Source organism: Chenopodium quinoa, unplaced genomic scaffold (genome assembly GCF_001683475.1).
Source record: "Chenopodium quinoa cultivar QQ74 unplaced genomic scaffold, ASM168347v1, whole genome shotgun sequence".
In the NCBI taxonomy this organism is placed as follows: Eukaryota; Viridiplantae; Streptophyta; class Magnoliopsida; order Caryophyllales; family Amaranthaceae; genus Chenopodium; species Chenopodium quinoa.
Window position 1 is genome coordinate 659,773 of NW_018744718.1, and position 20,496 is coordinate 680,268.

At 32.3% G+C, this 20,496-nt stretch overlaps 2 protein-coding genes across 3 annotated transcripts; one reads left to right on the top strand and one right to left on the bottom strand.

Moving 5' to 3' along the window:
* The first annotated feature begins 5,289 nt into the window (after positions 1-5,289).
* Positions 5,290-6,113, top strand: LOC110703079 (VQ motif-containing protein 11-like). The gene is made up of 2 exons (XM_021880836.1): positions 5,290-5,686; positions 5,728-6,113. The coding sequence occupies exons 1-2, from the start codon at positions 5,315-5,317 to the stop codon at positions 5,866-5,868; spliced, it is 513 nt and encodes a 170-aa protein (XP_021736528.1). The 5' UTR covers positions 5,290-5,314; the 3' UTR covers positions 5,869-6,113.
* Positions 6,114-7,973: 1,860 nt separating this feature from the next.
* Positions 7,974-19,829, bottom strand: LOC110703219 (protein TSS-like). 2 transcript variants are annotated; one of them, XM_021880977.1, is made up of 23 exons: positions 19,622-19,829; positions 19,453-19,514; positions 19,213-19,305; positions 19,007-19,079; positions 16,376-16,687; positions 15,688-15,749; positions 14,605-14,736; positions 14,455-14,496; positions 13,850-14,356; positions 13,608-13,759; positions 12,918-13,410; positions 12,765-12,827; positions 12,580-12,681; positions 12,052-12,369; positions 11,871-11,963; positions 11,673-11,774; positions 11,445-11,549; positions 11,073-11,206; positions 10,781-10,964; positions 10,483-10,614; positions 10,263-10,375; positions 9,835-9,916; positions 7,974-9,719 (listed from the first exon to the last, which is right to left on the bottom strand). In XM_021880977.1, the coding sequence occupies exons 1-23, from the start codon at positions 19,689-19,691 to the stop codon at positions 8,268-8,270; spliced, it is 4,878 nt and encodes a 1,625-aa protein (XP_021736669.1). In that variant the 5' UTR covers positions 19,692-19,829; the 3' UTR covers positions 7,974-8,267. The 2 variants fall into 2 exon arrangements, with proteins under 2 accessions (XP_021736669.1, XP_021736668.1); XM_021880976.1 differs by having other exon boundaries at positions 11,673-11,963.
* Between the last annotated feature and the right edge of the window lie 667 nt (positions 19,830-20,496).

Sequence of the window (20,496 nt, forward strand, 5' to 3'; positions counted from 1 at the left end):
GTACGTTCAATTGCTGTATTGTTTAGATTTCTATCTTATATCCAAGTGTACAATGATCATGCTTTAATTTTCTAACACATACACTCGTAATTGTATGCAAATTTGTGTATTTTGGCAATAAACAAGAAAACGATTGGGATATATTGTCCTTGTTAATAAATTGTACATTATATCTGAGTGTATAGAAAGTGTCACGTGTGATACTATGTATGTATAATATAACAAATGAAACGTGTTTTAGGATTGAGGTCGTCATGCATATATCAGTATATAGTCATATATATATGGTGCCAATCGTGTGGGCATACTTGGATCAATTTTAGCAGTACATGCATTTATTACCAGCAATCCTAATTGTAGTACCAATACTTTTGGACATTACATATAAAATGTACATGCATCAAGATTTATGTCCCCAAGTCTGCTCCTTTCAGCACTAGTTGCCTTTGCAGCACGCAATATCTTAGTTCATCACAAGATTCAAATTCTTTGATATAGTAAAAATTCTAAATAATTAGCACATACAATTATTTTTTTAAAAGTTTATCACATCAGTCAGTCCAATGCACTTTATAAGAACCTTATATAAAATCTTTATCCGAATTTAATTAGTTGGCTCATTGTTCTAATCTCTTGACCTCTTAATTTGTAACCAAGTATCCTATGTATTCTTACAATTTCTTGGAGTAGATTCTGTCATTTTTCTTCTATTTGCTTTACAATTACACTTTCTTTTATATTATTACCTTTTTTATATAAGGTCATAAATAATGTATCCTAAAACATCTAATCATAAAATACTATATATGACTATTAATTCCGAACAAAATCTTGCCATAGTATTCAGTATTATATAAATCGTATAGTTGTTCACCGTACCGACGGTCCAATGCAGACGTGCTTGATCACTCCATTGCATATTTGCATGCATGGAAAATTTTTTTATGCAGCTTGTAATTGCTTTGGATGATCTTAAAAATGTTTTCTTCTCCTTTTAAGAGATTTTATTTTTGGTAGATTTTAAATTTTATTCAACACATACTTTCTAAGATATGAAATTTCAAATTTGATAAATACAATAATTCCTGCAATTCTATAATGTTAATGTTATGATGTGATGTGTGCACTGCACTGTGATATGAATTGGAATTCAATGAGGAAAGTTTCTTATTTGTACCCCACTACTTGGAACTATGGATCATCCGCCCTTGCTTGTCGGAAAATAAACAAAAAAAATCTCTATTTCCTTTTAATATTTTTTTTTATTTACCTACATTTTAATATGGATATATAATTATCAAATTTTTAAATGAACGTGGTTCACACTAATTTATTGTGGACCACTAATATTAGAGAAACTATAATTGTTTTATTAATAAAAAAAAGTCACTATAATAAAAATAAGGTCACTATGTTGAAATAAAAGTTATTTTGGTAATATATAGGCTATAAGAGGTTAAATTTTTTAATGAAATAAATTATATACTGGTCAATATGGAAAATAAAGGTCACTATGTTAAAATTAGGGTTATAACGTTGTATTCAAGTTCACAATAATATTAAATGTTATACAAGTTTTAATAAAGGTTACTATGTTAAAAATAAGGTTACTATGTTAAAAATAAAGGTCACTATGTTCAATATAACGTCAGTTGTGTGTGTAAAAATATCGGGTCCACAATAATATTATTGTGGACCAGGTCCACGCAAGTCTTTTTGTTAAATGAACCTGGTTCATACTAATTTATCGTGGACCACTAACATTAGAAAAAGTATGGTTGTTTTATTAATAAAAAAAAGGGTCACTATAATTAAAAAAAATCACTATATCGAAATAAAAATCATTTTGGTAATATATAGGCCTAAGTGGTTATTTTTGTAATGAAATATTTTATATACTGATCAATATGAATAATAAAGGTCACTATGTTAAAATTAGGGTAATAGCGTCGTATTTCAAGTTCACAATATTATTAAACGTTGTATTAGTTTTAATAAAGGTTACTAGGTTAAAAATAAGGTTACTATGTTAAAAATAATGGTCACTATGTTCAATATAAAGTCAGTTGCGTGTGTATAGACCTCGGGTCCACAATAATATTATTGTGGACCAGGTCCACGCAAGTCTGGTTCACACTAATTTATTGTGGACCACCAATATTAGAGACAATATGATTGTTTTGTTAATAAAAAAAGTCACTATATTAAAATAAAGGTTATTATGTTGAAATAAAAGGTATTGTGTCATAAGCTATAAGAGGTTAATTAATTTTTTTAATGAAATTTTTAATTCAATGGTCAATATGAATAATAAACACCTCTATCTTAAAATTAAGTTACTATCAACATAATGTCGTACTTTAATTTCATAATAACATTAAAGGTCGCACAAGTTTTTAAAAAGGTTACTATATTAAAATTAAGGACACTATGTTGAATATAATGCCAGCTATGTATGTATAAATCTCAGGTCCACAATAATATTATTATGGACCAGGTCCACGCAAGATTTTTTGTAATTATCAATGCAAGAGTTATTTTGATTAATCATTTGTTTATTTAACTTCTCTCGATCTTTTATATTATATATATATATATATATATATAATGCATTACGTGTTAATAATAACATATGTATGTTACTATGTTGTAAGTAAACAATTAAAGGAAAAAGTACAAATTACTTCAAATCATTTCAGTTCAATTCATTTTCAAAGTAATTAAATTTCTAGTAATTCATGTTAATAAAATTATAAAATACTAATGGATAATTAATTAATTAATTACATATTTACATGCGTATGAACTATTAAAGGTGATTAATAATGAGTTTAAATGACCATGTTCAATACCTACTCAACAACGAACCCTCATTATTTTCATAAGCCGAGTAATACTAGTAACTACTAATTAGTAAGCTCGACAGGAGACGGTAGACATAACCAATGTAGTAGAACAAGAAGGACAAAGCAAAATGGACAACAAACTTATAAAACCCAACAAGGGAAGTAATCCCCAAAATGGGCGTTACTTCCTTCCATATGTTTGCCTATTGCCAAATACATTCCCTTAACGCAAACATATCACGAAGCAAGGTTGAAAAAGCTACTATCACTGTCCCACTCGAATTGTCCCATAAGACGGAATATCAATACTCCATATATTTTCCCACCTTTTATAAAGTATGAATAAATTCTTATAAATATTATTGAGACGATTATGTCCCTAAAAATGTTTATTTACGTATTAATTTTATTTCCTTTCAAAAGTATGACCACACTATTATGAATAGTGTTGAGACGATTATGTCCCTTGAAATGTTTAATTACCTATTTCCCGTTATTAATATCAATTATTTTTGTAACTCTTAAAAATAGTGTGTAGACATTCATACTACCCCTAAACATATTAGTTTAACACTACTAAAAACTAAATTTATAACATAACACCAAATCAAAAGAAATTTCCGGTCATGGTTCACTATGATGCACGCATCGCGCGTGAACCTCCCTTTTAAAAAAAAAAAAAAAGTTTTAAGCAAGCACTCCGTAATAATGATATAAAAATTTGGTGAAGTGATATAAGATCAAGTAAACTAGCTAGTAATCAACATGTTACGTATAATACGGGATAAATTCAATCAAAACACACAATAGTAAATTACGAGATAATTTTAGTTGGAATGAGGGAGTACAACCAACATAAACCATCATTTTCATATGATATAGTCCTAGTACAACGTAGACAGGTGTAAGAAGGTCACGTACATACTAAATTCCTTAATTCTGCAGTTTATTTATTTTGTGCTAATTAAATTTACTGCTACTGGGTATTGGTATAATGGTATTGATATTGCTAGCTTCGTCTTCACTGTCTTTCTCTCGTTTACCGTTTTCAATGCCCCACTGACTCCGTTATGACATCTTACACAGGCCAGCTCATTGCCTCACGCTTTTCATTTAATTTTATTTTTTCAAATTCGAACTTTTTTTAATTTTGGACTTTACTCTACATTGCCATGAATTTTAAGGTGCAATAATATTAACCTTGATCTATAAATTTAATGCAAAATAGAGCTATTAGTTATGGCATTATATGTTATAGTCTTATAGGATTTGATAGTTTGGGAAAGCATTAGTACAATATAAAAACACAAGTAAATGAATATGTAAAAGAAATTAATATTAAAATAATATAACATAGCGAATGTGACAATTTAGGGTCTGTTCTGACTGAACTGAACTGAATTTATTGGAGCTGAACGGAATATTTTATGAAAGAATGAAATTAAGAATTGAACTGAAATAGAAGTGAACTTAATTGAAAATAATCTGAAGAGAACAAGTCCTAAGTGTAGTATCATATTCTATGAGTGACTTGCGCGTCTCACCATGGACGAGTGCTACAATCAACTTGTTAGTACTACAATAAATATATAAAAAAAAAAATTAAAGTAATTTCAAAATGCCTTTGTTTGAAAAGGGTTAGTAATACTTCTTAACATGTAAGAGAGACTTATGTTGATATATTATTCTTAGCTAGGTGTATTAAACTATAATTCATTTTTTAATTGATATTCCATATGTAAACAACACATTTTAAAGATAAAACAAAATATAGGGGCGAACATGTTTCTAGGTAAGTAACCCAAATATATAACAGACATTACCCCTAAGATAATACAAACTAAACATTCATTTTAGAATCCAAATTACTCCAATAGCACATACATACACACCTCATTAAAAGCTCATAACAACAAAAGAATGAAATCTGTTTTGGTAAAATCTAGTCACAACCCTTATAACAAAAAAAAGCCCTTTTTATAGGGGATTATTTACATATGAAAGGAACAAATTCTACAAAGTAATCAATGCAAAATTTAAACTTCAAATGTTACCAACAAACATTTAAATTAATTTAAATTATTAATAAACATAAAATAAAATTAAAACTAGCTAGCTAGCCCATGCATATCCATCCACATCTATACCATTTTTATGATCACTGAAAACCGTCTTTATGGCATGACAAACTTCCTCCCCCTTCTAACCCACGCGGTACACCTTATAACCAAGTGCTAGCTAGCTGTTTTTTTCAATTTTTTTTTTCATAAATACAAGAAATTTCCTCTAAATATTTATATATATATATATATATATACCTTAAGAAATATACATGTATTTATATATAAATACTCATATATAATATATATTCATATATTATTATTGCTTTCTTTCTAAACCTTATAAATATTATTGTCATGGGTTCTAACACTACTACCAACAACAACAACAACAAACAACAACATTCCATGCATTATTCAACCTATGAATCTTCTTCAACCACCAACAACACAACTTTTGTTCAAGCTGACCCTTCCAACTTCCGTGCCATCGTCCAACATCTTACCGGATCCCATACGACCGCCTCCTCGTCTCAAGGTGTGGCTCCATCCGAAGGGATGGTTCGGATGGGGCCGGGTTTAAGCTTCATGAGAGGAGGCAGCAACAAGGTGCTTATTAGGAAGTTGGAGATGATCAAGCTTAATCATAATAGTAATAATAGTAATGCTCATAATAATAATAATCATCATGGGCCTTTAAATGGGCATGTTAGGGTTAGAGGAGGGCATGATGTGGCTATGGTTTCGCCCGTTTCGACGTTGGATGGGTTAGGCCTCGGGGTTAGAAGCCCGAGGACTAACCTAGTGGTAGCATGAGTGAGGAAGAAAAGAGGGTGGTTATTGCTGAGAAAGGGTTTTATTTGCATCCGGTTAGTCCATTAAGTGGTGGTAGTAGAGATTTTGAGCCTCAACTCTTGCCTTTGTTCCCTCTTCATTCTCCTAGAGATAATGGTCAAGGTTAAAATAATTAATTTAATTTCTATGATTTTGAATTGTTTACTTGATTACTTCTACTATAAATTAGAAGTATTAGCTGGGAAAATAGAAAAATTAATTAAGTCCATCGGTTTTCTAATTAGTGGTCTTTGTATCATAGTTTTTTATTTAATCATATAGCAAAGAGAATTGGCATGGTTGATTTATACAATGTGGATTTAATCATTTTTTTTTAATGTCATTAGTTATGGTTCACATTTCATCAAAGGTAAAAAGGTGTACAGACTGTACATTTTAAACGAGATAAGGTGATAAGGATGTTTTGAAATTTTGGTAAGACAAACATTCGTGTCTCGATAATAATGAATGATATCGAAAGTCTCAAAAAGCATGCATAACAAGATGTTATGGGGTATATCTAATTAATGATTAGTTGTAAAACTTATTCTTTACATATAAAATTAGATGTCTTGAGCACTACATGCAAAATTTCTCCAATAGTTGATTATCTTTAGTGTTGGATTGAAAAAGGTTAAACATCATTGTAGCAAAAATTTAAAATCTTAATTAGCTATAGCCTAGAGAGGAAAGATATTACACTTATTATATAATGATAGTCTATGTTTACATCAAGGAGGATTTTTATTGATCTTTCTTTTTCTTAGGAAACCATGGACAACAAAAACTTTTCACATCTTTTATGCTACAAGTAATTTATAAACTGTTTAAATTTTTTTAATAATATAAATTCACATCTTTTATGCTACAAGAAATTTGTAAATTGTTTAAACTTTCATAACAATTATACAATTTATTGATTCCTCATATATATATCCGTCAAATCTTGTAGATATCCGCCAATTAAGTCTTCACCGCAATAATGGATGAATCTTGAAATTCTCAATAAGCTCGCAAGGACAAGTTGGCAAGGAGTTATCTAATGACCATAATTACTTTGAAATGATTCGATATTCTACTCATACCGACTAGATGCATTTTATTAGGGAGTTCATCATATGCTAAGATACGTACACCAAAGATAAGTGTAATGGGTTGAGAGTAGAGTTAGAATAATATATGATCTATTGGAAAGTTTTTTGGGTGATCATGAGTAAGGAGAAAAAAATAAGTCAAGAAGAACTTGTATTGGTTTGTGATCGAGGATTGTTATTGGTCCTAAATGCACATTTCATGACAATTGCTTGGCTCTACTTGAGGCCTATAATTAAGGATTCCCCCTTCCAATCAAGGGTTTGAATTGTTGAATTGTTTACCATGTATGCAATATAATTGAAAATTGAATTAAGTGTCTTACATGCCATATAATCCTTCAATTGAGGTTGTTTTTTCCCGTAATCTGTTTATATCCAGCACTTAATAGATAAGCATTGAAAAGTGTGAAGAGGAAGCAACTACAAGCACACGCATAACATACAGCTGGGAAAAAAAAATTAACAGGCGACAAACACCTACCATTTACACTCATAAAAGTCTTATTTATTTGTCGCTTGCTAAATGCTTTTGATTCTAGTTTGCAACTATCTTGTGGTAACCTTCATGTGAAAGACATGAGTACACATTAAACATGATTTTAAAGTATTTAGTTAATCTTAAATTGCGTAACGATTGTACTTAACCTTTTTTTTATTTTAAGTAAAAATGAAAGATATATCACCAATGTTAAAATCAAAGATAGATTTTTTTACTCCTTATGGCATGCTTAACTCATCAATGAAAGAAGTGATGTTTTTTGGAACCAATTAATTGTAACATGCAACAAATTGTATAATATCTTTAATTTATATTTGGAATTTCAATTTTTGGACAATTTTAGTCTACAACCTATCTCACACCAGGATCTTTGTTTCCACCATATCCAATTAATTAGTTAAACTACATAATCATGTAGTATTGCTATACAATTGTAGTATTGTAGTATTGCTATACAATTGTAGAGAAAGTCGGATAATGAATACATGATTTGATCCTAGGTCTTGAATACCACCTTATAAGTCTTAACAGTTAGGTTTTGCTTCTTTTCACAAAAACTTCACAAAAATATAGGTAAAATTATAAACAATTTCAATTATAACTGATTTTTGAACCAATTTTTGTATAAGTTTAACTTTATGAAGCAAGCATGATATTACATAAATGAACAAGTATTCCCACTCCTCAGTACACATTAATTGAAACTATTTGATACAAAAGCAAAGAAAAGAAAAAATTTATTTGCTGCTGTTATATTATCAGCCAAAATCTACAAAAGAGAAACAGATTTGTCTTTCCATTGTCATAACTAACAATCCATTGGAGTATAATCATCGCTTCATCGGTTCCACAACGATGATTCTTCCCATCATATATGTACTTTTACTCAGCAACATCCCCAAAAATGATGCTGCAATACTGCAAAAGAATTGTTTCAAGTGCAAATTGATTGTTGTTGATTGTATACTATGTTATTCCCAACTGCATTAGCAGCAATATGTTGTCGATTTCTCCTACGTTTTGAGACAACAACGAACCCTTCTCCATCCCCAACTTTGTTTGCAAATTTAGCATTGATCTTCTCGGGATCATTTGATCTTACAACCCCATCTGCCTTCTCTTCACTTCCTTGGAAAATCTTGATAATTGCACTGTCATTTGCTATAGCTTCTGAAGAATTCTGCCAGTTTCCTGACTTCTTTACAGTCCTAGCAGACTCGCTTGAACGATCTGATGAACTCTTCTGCACTGACTTTACAATGAAGCTGAGTAGAATTTGCCTTGCTAACTCTGCCTTTTCAGCCTCAGAAGTACTTTTCTTTGATCGATCATCTTTCGATACTTCTTTTCCATCAATTTCTCCTGCATCCTTTACCACATCAGGAGATGGAGGTGCATCAGCTGCCAATTTCTGAGGTACAAATTCAGGAGCATCAGGATTCATGACTGTTGCACCACCTTGTTTAGCTGGCACAAAATGGTTTGTCCTGTAATACAAAGGTGACCTTGGACCACATGCAACTCTAGCAGAAATAGGAGGGAACTCGTAAAAATTAGTTGCTCCAAGGGTTGTTGGATTAAAGGGTGGCGCCAAAGCAGAGAGTTTTGACCCTTTTGTTTCCAAGGCTGCCTTTTCTTGACTATCCAAACACGGCGTTTCATCATTTTCAGGAGCTACCATCGATTCACCTTGTGGAGAAGAATTTGTAATATCATCTGAAGCTTTACTTTCTTCTTCATGAACAAGATTCACATCATCTGCATCATCGCCTTTTCTAACATCTTCAGAAATTTCAGGAATTTTCTGGTTTTCTTCTGCATTAGCTGTTTCTTCATTCTGCTGCACAGGCTTGAAAATAGTTCCTGGGGGTGACATAGCAACTTCTTTGTAGGAAATTGCCTTCGAAGCTAAAGCAGTCACGGTTTTCTTCGATTGAACCTGAGTTCTTGATTTCTTTGGTGGAGAAGACTCCTTCAAGTTCACGGTATGATTCATCACTCTCTGCTCTCTTGGCATGACTCCAGATACATGGCCATTTTCTTTAGCCTTTGAAGATACAGAGTGATTGACTTTTACTTTCAGATGATTAGGCCGTCTTTTACGGAACTTGGTCTCATTAGCATTACCAGAACGCACTTTCGTGCTGGCTTCTTGCCACCCCTCATCTGAACTTGTATCAACAGCCTCGCCAAAGACAACCTGCTCACCAATAGTAACATCGCTATCATTTGATTCTTCAGGAATTTGTTCTTCTGCTTCTTCCTTAATAACAGTTCTTTCTTCCACAACAACAGTATCATTTATTATGTCATGATCTTCAGGTGCTGAGCCATTTGACACTTGACCCTGCTCCTGACCCTGAATGTTTTCAGCAACCTGCAATATCTAATAAAACCGTATAAACATGTTATACAAACTTGCCCAAGTTAATTAGTAACAGACATCTAAAAATGCACAAATGCACATAGTTATAACAATGGTTTATGTAGTATATATATACCTTTGAACGCCTATGTTTCTTCTGAGCATCTCCACCCTTAGGGTCATGATCAGGACTAATAAAATCGAGGAGATCCGATACACTGTCAAAAAGAACAGCGAAATCAGTTACCGACACGTTTGTAATCCTGTAAGACATCTAAATTGCATAGAAATCATATTCAATTTGCTTAATTGAAGACTTTTACTACAACAGTTTGCCCATGTTATCCTTTTTATTTTTGTTTTCTTATCATTTTATTCTTTCTTAGACTTTATTGTTTATTTACTGAGAAGTTATAGAGGTTTATATTCCAGCCTGAAGCATTGTTATATAATTATCATATCACTGCATTAAGTTAGGCTTACTGCAGTTAGCATCATGATTACCTTACAATTACCATTTGCATTACTTCCAACTACAACAACTCAGGCAAACATTTTTAGTACCTAAGATGCCCTTTGCTAGCAATGGATGCATCCGGTTTTGGTGTTCCTGTCCTTGCTAGTTCCTGCTGTTCGATTACCTTAGATTCAAAATATTCCAGCCACGCTGCTGCATCCTATAAAATCAAAAAACTTCATAGGATGAGTCTTGAGACCTTTTATTGATCAAACTCTTAACAAAAATACAAACTGACGAAATGTCAACTATGAGACCACCAATTACCTGTGTACGAAGGTCTTCAGCTCCAAGCTTGGCTTGAAGAATTTTGAGCGTAGTTTGCTCATGCTGAACACTGAGTGAGTAGGCCTCCATTAATGAAAGTGCAATCGCTATGGCATGATAACTGGCAGCAGTCTGAGAGCAACAATCAAAGAAGCAAAAAATTACTTGATACAAAATCCAATGGTATCACTGTCAAGAAAAAAAAGTTCATACATGGGATAGAAAAGTTCAATTCGTGACAAAAACAAGCCAGAGTCCAACAGCAAAAGCAAAAAGATAGGATAGTGTTAAAAAAAACCTGGATATGATCAGCTCCTAAGAGCCTCTTGTTGCATTTCAAGGCTTCATGGAGATAGCGGAGAGCAAAGTTGACATTCCCCATCCCCTCTTCCATCATGGCTACGTTTATATAAGTTGCAGCACTATTTGGGTGCGATAGTCCACACGTAAAGTGGAGCAAAAATAAAGCACGGTTGACATACCTGGCAATAGGATGTCAAATTTAATGTAAGAAGAGTGAATAGAGGGATGAATATCTAGCAGAGCATGCAAATTAGTGAAAAGCAAGTTGGTGAATAAATTAAACATACTTGAGTGCTAATTCGATGTGTTGGAGACGATAATAAAATACTGATAGATCCCCATAACTCTTCATAGTATCAGGATGATCAGGACCAAGTTCCCTTTCATTGATATCTAATGCCTTTTGCTGATAAATGGTAGCCTGAAAATGGGGAGAAAAAAAAAATCACTTCAGCCCTATCATCCATGTAACGACAATATCCAAGCTAAAAACATCTGAAGTTAGCATACAAGAACCCAACTTCTATGGTAGGCAAACATTGTTCATTGAAGATGGCATTACTTAAACAGAATGATCAGTTGTCACATCAGCGAAATATATAAGACAGAAGGATTTATATGAATTGTTTTACAAACCAGCTATTGTAACAATACATTACCTGATTGAAATCTCCTGTGTGGTATAAGACTACAGCAAGAAGACTATAAGCACCTGCAGTTGTTCGATGATAGGGACCACATACAGCAATGATCTTTGCTAGAGCCTTCAAATTTAACACAAATAAAGGAAATTTAGAATATCTTTTGTAATCCAAGGACAGCACAAACAATTAGTTGTAACACATCTACACTAAACAGTTTGTAGCAAGTTGACTCTAAACACATACCTTTGTTCCATAAGTAACAGCGTCTTCTAGCTTCCCCTTGTCTAGAGCTACCTTGGAAGATTCCAACAGAGTTCGGCCATCTGCAGAGGAGCATATCACATGCTGCAGAGTATAATTACAAGAATTAGTCCACCAGGAGAGGGAAAAAAAAAGGACAAATGAAAACAAAAATAAAGGGAAATTAAGAAAGTTATTTACCTTGCATACAGGAACCATGCTGATAATATCCTCTTTCCTAAAAGGGTGTGGAGCATCGACATCATAGTCTCTTGGAACCAACTCAAAACCAACCTAGAAAGGATAGCAGGATTAATACAGTGCTATGAATAAGGATATAAAGGTCCAAGGAGCACAAAATCACTATCAAAGAAAAAAGAACCTTGTGGCAGAGGCCTCGAAGAATTGACAACTTCCTTAAGTGAGGAAATTCATCATTGAGCTTCCACCCAAACCGGCTTAAGAGGAAAGCCCTTAACCACCTAACTTTAAGCTCATACTCTTCAAAGTCGGCATTGTCACTATTATTAGTAGAAGTGGACCCAAAGAGGACATTCAAAGATGTTGCAATTGCTGCTGGTATTTGTGACACATCATCAACAGAAGCAACAGAAGCTTTCACAACATACTTGAAAGCCCGGGTGACCATTTCATGGACACATAGGGATTGTATGTGAGGAAGTTTCTCAGCTAACTCGACCTGAATCACATAAGAAAAACATATCTTGATTAATCAAATTAGGAAAAAGATCATCACCTAGCCCCAAAAAATGGAAGGGGCAACTAAAGACAGTTAAGAATATGAAAAGCACAAGAAGGAAAAACAAGCTATTAAGACACTTCTAGTAATTTGACAATTTTGACTAGTATTTAAACAGTTTGAATAAAATGATTTAAACAGTTTCCTCACCACACGACCCAAAGAGCTCATCTTCAGTCCCCTGAGATGCATGAAATCTGTAAGTGTACGTCCATCAACAGGAGAAAGTTCAAGAGAAGCAAAATCTGTCACCTGAGATCATTTAAAATGTTTGTGTTAGACAACGGTACATACAAAGAAAATCAAATACAGCTAAATAGTTGGCGATTAATTACCAGCTTTGGTAAAGCAACTTCATCATAATAGGTGTGAATCATACTGATAAGTTCATCTATAGTCTGTGACAGAAAACAAAGATGATTTAATCAGCTAAAGAAATTCCATCAATTCAAAGGGATATATATATCTAGTTAGGAAAGCTTAGAAACCTTAAGATGAAGACCAGTTCCTGATTCTTTCAAGCGTAAGAAAGCTTCTTCAGAGAGTAGCTTTTCCAGCTCAGAAACTTCGGTATCTTTGCAGAAGCCATTGGTTTCAGGGCCAGAAACTTGAGGTTCTTTCTCCTCTTGTCCATCTGAAGAGTCCACACTATTCGGCTTTTTCTCTCTTTTCTTTAGCGATTTGAATTCTTTTCCCAAACCTTTAACAGAAGCTTCACTACTCTTCTCATTGCCAGCTTCCTTAGGATTTTTTTCACTTTCCTGCTTCTGCAAATGCTGTACCCAACACGAACCAAGTTCCCATCTAATGCCCGCTTCAGCCTCCACAGGTTTTTCCTCCCCTTCCAATTTGACTAAACTATCATTAAGTATCTTTATGACTTGAGATCTAGGATTTTCTAGTTCATCAGATTGTGCCACGGGAGATGTGCTTTCTCCAGAGAGTTCGGCGTTAATTGGCTTATGTAGGGGCATCCTTAAGCTGCAAACATATATAAAATGCAGAAATATGGGGCATATAAGTACGTATACCAGTAGACATACATTCATTCGAAAAATCAGTGTTACATATACAATATTAGGATTTCTGGAAAAAATGTCATACTTTCTAAAACAACAGTGATTAAAGCTAATTAAAGGAGTAATAAGGAATTTAGCATAATTAAAGCGTATACTAACCTGTAAACATTGAGGGCATTAGCTCCTCCATCAGGCTGATCTTCAACTTCAACATCATGGTGTTCAAAATTCTTCTTGACATTTCCAAGAACTTTGACAGTCGCAGTGTACCCACAGTACCTTAAAGTGACAGTTCCAAGTGAAGAAATATCCTGAAAAAAAAAAAGACGTTCACTACTTCATTAACAAACCTTCACAAGTACATCAATTGAAGCTACATATTGTTTAGAAATAAAACTCACATGAACAGTCACATTTTCATCTGCAGTCAACCCTTTGATCAAATTTCTCTGAACAACTCCTCTAGCAGAAGTTTCAGACTCCTCACAGAAGAGAGACTTGTCATCCGGCTTCAAGTTAGCATCAGCTAAGTCACGCTTAACCACAATAAACAGGTCACCCACACGGCTTTCATGGGAATCTCTTCCATAGGAGTCTGATTCAATCAAATGGCGAATAGTATCTACAGCTTTGAAGATTGACACGTCGACAAATAAACTGTGAAGCAAGAAAGCCTTTCGATCACGTATCACTCTCTCCTCTTCAGTTTTGCAAGGCAAACTAGCCAACGTAGCAAACTCTGTAGCCCAAGGCCGAAGATCATGCTCACCATTTCTTCCTTGACCTCCACCATTTCCACCCCAATTCTCATCCTCAGTTGGCAGGGGCGAGAAGTTTGATGGAGATTCGGCAAGCGAAGGTGGGGTAAGCCAACAATTTGCACGGAATCCATAAGGTAGATTGCCAAACTGAGATTTCACATTGTTTCATGAGTTCAATTTCCTTGCATAACATGTACGAAGTATAAGTAAATAGGTTCAAGACAGACACATTCTGCGAGCATTACCTTATTGTGTTCCACAAACGCTTTGATAAGTGCATCATATGCCTATGAAGTAAAACAAGAACACAAATTTTTCGCTTAAGTTAGAATTAAGAATTTAAGATACATACAACTACATAATTTTTAGATAACTTAGTCCTCAAGTATACTCACATTAGCAAATGCTTGGCTGTGTTGATGCAGGAGATCCACTAAGGAGTGAGATTGTACTAACTGCTTGCCCAAAGTGTAGAAGCCTTTTTTGGATGCAACGACTTGTATTATCTTCCCATTGCAAATCTTGATCTATATGTAACTGCATTAGTAAACTACTCACAACTAGAACCACTACAACAGCATTACAATAACATGACAATTGTTTGCATTTTAAACCATTAATCTTCAACTCGAAATCTAGAATTACTTGTAAGCTGAAAACAACTATAGTTTGTAGTCAAGATTATATTGTTCAATTCCAATATGTAAATTCAGACATTATTCTTTGAAAACATACATCTACAACTCCATTCTTTCTAATTTTGGACAACATTGTTAATTTTAAATTTGACCATCTAGCTTATTCTTAATTAGAAAGAAAATTTATTCACTTAATCAAACATTACCCAGTATTTTTTTTTCCGGATCCTTCAAAATCTGTACAGGTCCAATAGCACAAGCATACACTTTAATAGGTATAGAGTTTGAGGATCCATTTGGTTCACTTACCTTGGACATTTCGAAAATATAATTGATAACACAAAATTATAATACTACCACCGTTAACTTTTAGTTGTAACTTTAGAATATTTTATAGTATCTCAAAAATAATACCCCAAAATTACAACTAAAAGTTAACGAAAGTAGAACTACATATTTTCTAACTTCATTGGGTCATCATTAGTAAGATTTCCTGGTGGGTAAATCTAGCATTTTCCAGTCACTTTGTATTTGATTTACTTAATTTTGGGTCACTCAATAGTGTCATATAATTTTTTTTTTTTTATAAAACTAGACACTTCATTTTTCCATTAGAAAACCAAAGTATAAATGCGTTACCTGACCCCCATCAATATGACAATACACTTATTGTGTCAAAATTAAGGTCAATAGGTCATAATCATGCACTAGAAAATCCAATATCTATTCAAAATGTGCACTGTACATAACTGATTAACTATATGTCCATTTTAAAATGTGTAACACACCAGCACATGAAAAGGAATATAAAATTGACTATACAGAAAAACAGATATATACCTGTAATTCAAAATAGTCCCCATCACGTTTATCTTCCAACTTTCTTTCACACCTCTTAATACCTGTAAATCAACCGTCTCATTAGTATATGAAAATAACATGGAAAAAAAAACATATTAGAATATAAACAAAATTTGTGACTATATAACAATAATTTAATTGCAAAAACTTAACATTACATCAAAGAAGGCAAACAAACCACATGTAGAGTGTACGTAGTGTCTTACTCAATAATCAATACCTTATCAACTTGTAAAGTTTAAAATTATTACATGCATTTGAGTGTATCTAAAATTAAGTGTGTTCAATGATATAAAAATTATGTGTATTAATCATTTCATTTGTTTTAAAAGTTTTCAAAAGAGCAAAATATACTTTTGTCCAAATGCATAATACAAGTTCTCCTTTTAACTTCAACAAGTAAGCATATAATTCTTTGATTAAAACAAGAAGTCAATATTTTATGGTGAATTCCAAGCCACCTAATTTTGGAAACAACAAAAAAAAAATATGTGACTCAAAATAGATCACACTAGAATACAACACCAACCACACTATGACAAAAATCACAAAAGTTCCAACCATGCAATTTGGCCAATCATGACTCATGCCTTAGAAAGTTAGAATTATTATTTATTTTTTTTATAAAATAAAAAAAGTCAAGTGAGGAAGAAAGAGTAGGACCCACCAAGAAGAGGAGGAGAGAGGTGAGAGAAAGAGAAAAACTCAAAAAATTCGGAGAGTTTAGGTGTTGGATGAAGAGCAGCCATGTCATTTTCTTCTGAGATAACAGAAATGGACGGTCCATTTTGAATTCTGAGCTCTTCATTTGATGGAGGTGGTCCCACTTGTATTGGACTGTGGGCCTTACTCTTTTTCGATTTGTGGTCGGATGATGTGGGCCGCTGTCCTTTGGGCTTGTTAAACCAACTTGTACATGCCACAATGTCTAGTAGCCTCCTCACGTGGGCCATTGCTTCGGCCTTGTTATTATATTCATCTGTAAAAAAAAAAAAAAAAATTGCATAAATTTAGCCAAATTGTTACTGTAGTAACTAGCCACAATGTAGGCTATGTAGCTGTACACTGTACGAGAAGCGAAAGTATCAATCAAATGAATGTTATATCCCGTACAACAACAACAATAAGAAGGATACTCCGAATTTAATATAGCCACGTTGCCCACGTACCTTAAGATTGTGCACGTCAACTAAATTAATTGGTTTAATTTCAACGTAATTAGGGAATTAATCTATAATAAAGGTTGATGGTACGGAGTGTATATTTTAGTCACATTCTTAATTTCATCATCGAGGTTGTTTGATATTATACACTCTCTATAAAACTGTTTATTAATCTTTCAATAGTCTAAATTTATACTCGTATTACAACGTACAATTTTGAAATATTTTACCATGTATTAGAATTGCAAAGGTACGGATGTAAACATAATTCAATCTCTAATTTAAAATTATACACTTCCAACTGAATTAGTCAGAGTAACTGATATACACATATGCGGCACATTTCATGTACCATTAGATTCCCCATGATTGCATAATTGTACCTAAGTACCTAACTACAAGTAAAAGACAAGAATATACACTACTATAGTCACTAATAAGTGCATGAAGTTGCACCTTTTATTGGTATATTTAATATCAAAAATGATAAAATTGTGCATGATACATACATAAAATGGTAAGCATCATGGACTCATGGTTATTGCCTGCACGATTACATGGTACTATGGTAGGTGAGTTGGTAATATTTTATAATTTAATTTTACTTTAATTATATATTTTTATACATTATACAATATATTCTTCATTCCCTTAGATACCATAAAAAACACAGATTTGATTTTATATTATAGTGATCAATGATTTGATATTTGTAGTCCAACTTTTGACTGAATGCAACAAACAAATAAACAACACATTTTTTTAAGCTTTTTTTTGCAATTTTACCAATATAACAATCCTAGAAATTTGTAACATAAAACACTATAATTTTCAACATCTTATCACTTATTAAAGTATTATATAACCACACAATTTTAGATTGTCTTATCACTTTCTGTACAAATATTCATTGCGATATTTAAAATATTTTCTTCATGTTGCGTATTGGCCCAAATTTATAACCTCATTATTTTGGTGGAGTATTGTGTATATTCTAGAGGCTTTCGGAATAATCAAGGAAGGTCATTACTTGTTCTTGATTTTTGTAGAATAATATCCTAATTAGATGTTCTGGAGCATTATTGACATTGTAAGGTATTAGAATATAATACATGATTCGTGAATTTTCTTGAACATTATAGATACAAGAATGATGGAGCAATTTTATAGAATAATCCGGTCATTTCGTCCAAGCTCCATCTACACTTATAAATATAGGTCATGGGCATTTCGTAAGACAACACAACACAACACAAGAAGTCATACCGTACACAAGCCTATATTCTACACTTCTTTGTACTATTTAACTTTTTTACGAATTCACTATTCCAACTTAGTAATACTCCTTTGTGAGTTTCTATTTTGAGAGTTATGTTGTAATATTCACCCTTTCAAGAGTTACTGTACTCTCCTATTTTCAAATACTAAAATAAAAGTGCTTGTCGTTACATAAAATTATGTATTCAATTTTATCATTTATCTTGTCAATTATCAATTTAATTTATATTTCTCAATCAAACACATTGTCACACCTTGTTTTTACATGCATTGCCCCTTATCCCTTATTGTTTACTATTTTTGAGGTTAATTATTTCCTTGGCGTTTAAGTGTCTAACAATTGCTAATTCTATATAAGTATGAGGGGAACCTACATAGTATTATAATTTATCAAAATAAAATACAACATTTGATTAATTTATTTTATATTAAAGTTGTCCACATTATATATTTATCACGTAATAATATACTCATTATCATACACTGTCAACTACAAACTAAATAAATTATTATGCCCTACTTTTTTATTTAACTTTATATACTTTGCTTTCCATTGTTTTTTGAAGTTAAAAATAACCAAAAATCAAACGAAAATATGGTTACAAATAACCGCACAGATTTGACTACTTCCTAAACTATGTAATTTTTATAAATAGTTTATTTATGAGATTGATTATGATTGCATAATTGTTATCAAGTATATCAACGTTTTTTTTAAGTAAATATTTATTAAAAAAGTATTGGTCATATTTCATGTCATTTATAAAAAATTAAGAATCCCACGTGGAACACGAAATAATCAATTTTGCATCAACAACTTCAATTGAATTTGAAACAATTACACAGTTCAACCATACCTTCAACCATCTTCAATACACATGGTTTCAGAGATGTAATTTCAACTTTGTCATTCAATTTTTGCCCTCTTACCTGAAAACCATATTTAACAGCAATTAAATCCCAAAAACTACCTAATTATCACAAATTTAGCAGCAATGATTAAATTCCATAATATGAATAAAATACAAAAATATAAGCAATAAAAATGGTAATTTACACTCACCTCATGTGAAAAAGAGTAATTGGTAATATGGCATGTCTCTACATTTGAAGCTAGTAACCTTCTCACATCTAATATCTTATCAGTAGATATCCCCTTCATTCACATTCCAAAAAAATACACATATCAAAAAATTTGTATGTAGGCAAAAACAATCCCATTTCAAAATCATCGAATCGAATCGAATTACTAGTTCAAATTACACTATCGACGTGTCAATTATTTCCAAACATTGATATATACCTTGAGAGTAACTTGTGAGTCATATGGGGTAATGACAATAATGTCAATAACACTAGGAACAACTGCAAACCCACCATTAAAGAATCAAAACCCAATCAATATAATAAGACGAACATAATAAAAACATCAAGAAATGATGTAAAAAATAATAGATAATTAATTAATCAACCTTTTTCCTCTTTCTTCTTCTTCTCGGATTTTGGTTTGTGCCCTTTACTGCGACCTGATTTTGGGGCCATTTTTCTTTCTTCCTTTTTTATTTTTGTGAAATAATATTTTTGGGTTTGGGAAGAAAGAATTAATGGGTGGCAAAAACAGAGTAGCAGAGAATGAAGAAAAAGAGGGGAAAATAAAGAAGATAGGAAGATAAGGGGGGGGGGGGGGGGTTTGGGTTTTACCAGTATTGGAGATTTTAGAGAAATCCTGACCTCTCCTTATTGCTTAACTTATAATTGTCTTTTTCCCTTTTTTTTTCTTTTTTTTTTTTTTTGAATTTCTCTCTCTTCTTCCCCACTCTCTATGTGAGATGCATGTGATGTGCTGTAATTTATGGGCGAAAATGCTAAAGGTCGTAAATTGTGACTGTAAATGAAATTGTATGAGTGTGTATATAGTGTGGATGGATGAATGAATGGATGGTGATAGAGTGGGTGAATACGATTGGGTAAGAAATTGTATGAGTATTACGTGGAATTGGTGACTTAGCACGTTAATATGATAGGATGACCGGTAAGGAAATATTAATAATGAAATATACGAAATGTATTATCAATTTGAAAATTAGTGATACTTACCCTAAATAGAAGATTATTTTAAATTTCAAAAAAGGGTAGTTGTGATTTTTTTGAATTTTTAATACTACCTCCGTTTTTTTTTATGTACAACTATTGTCATTTAAGTCCGTTCACTATTATGTGCAACTTTCTTTTTTCTATCTATTTTGGGTAAACAAAAACCCTAAAAATTACAAATTTTCCCTTACTTAAAAATTCAGATTTTCTTAATGTTACCCTTTTTTATTTAAACACAATAACTTTTTTGTCT

Bases quoted from the DNA above. Each gene is read 5' to 3' on its own strand.
- LOC110703079 (XM_021880836.1), top strand. From the start codon at position 5,315: ATGCATTATTCAACCTATGAATCTTCTTCAACCACCAACAACACAACT. The intron at 5,687-5,727 runs GTTAGAAGCCCG...AGCATGAGTGAG, and splicing joins TGGATGGGTTAGGCCTCGGG to GAAGAAAAGAGGGTGGTTAT.
- LOC110703219 (XM_021880976.1), bottom strand. From the start codon at position 19,691: ATGGCCCCAAAATCAGGTCGCAGTAAAGGGCACAAACCAAAATCCGAG. The intron at 19,306-19,452 runs GTATATATCAAT...ATGTGAATGAAG, and splicing joins ACTCACAAGTTACTCTCAAG to GGGATATCTACTGATAAGAT. The intron at 19,080-19,212 runs GTGAGTGTAAAT...TATGGTTTTCAG, and splicing joins ATTACTCTTTTTCACATGAG to GTAAGAGGGCAAAAATTGAA.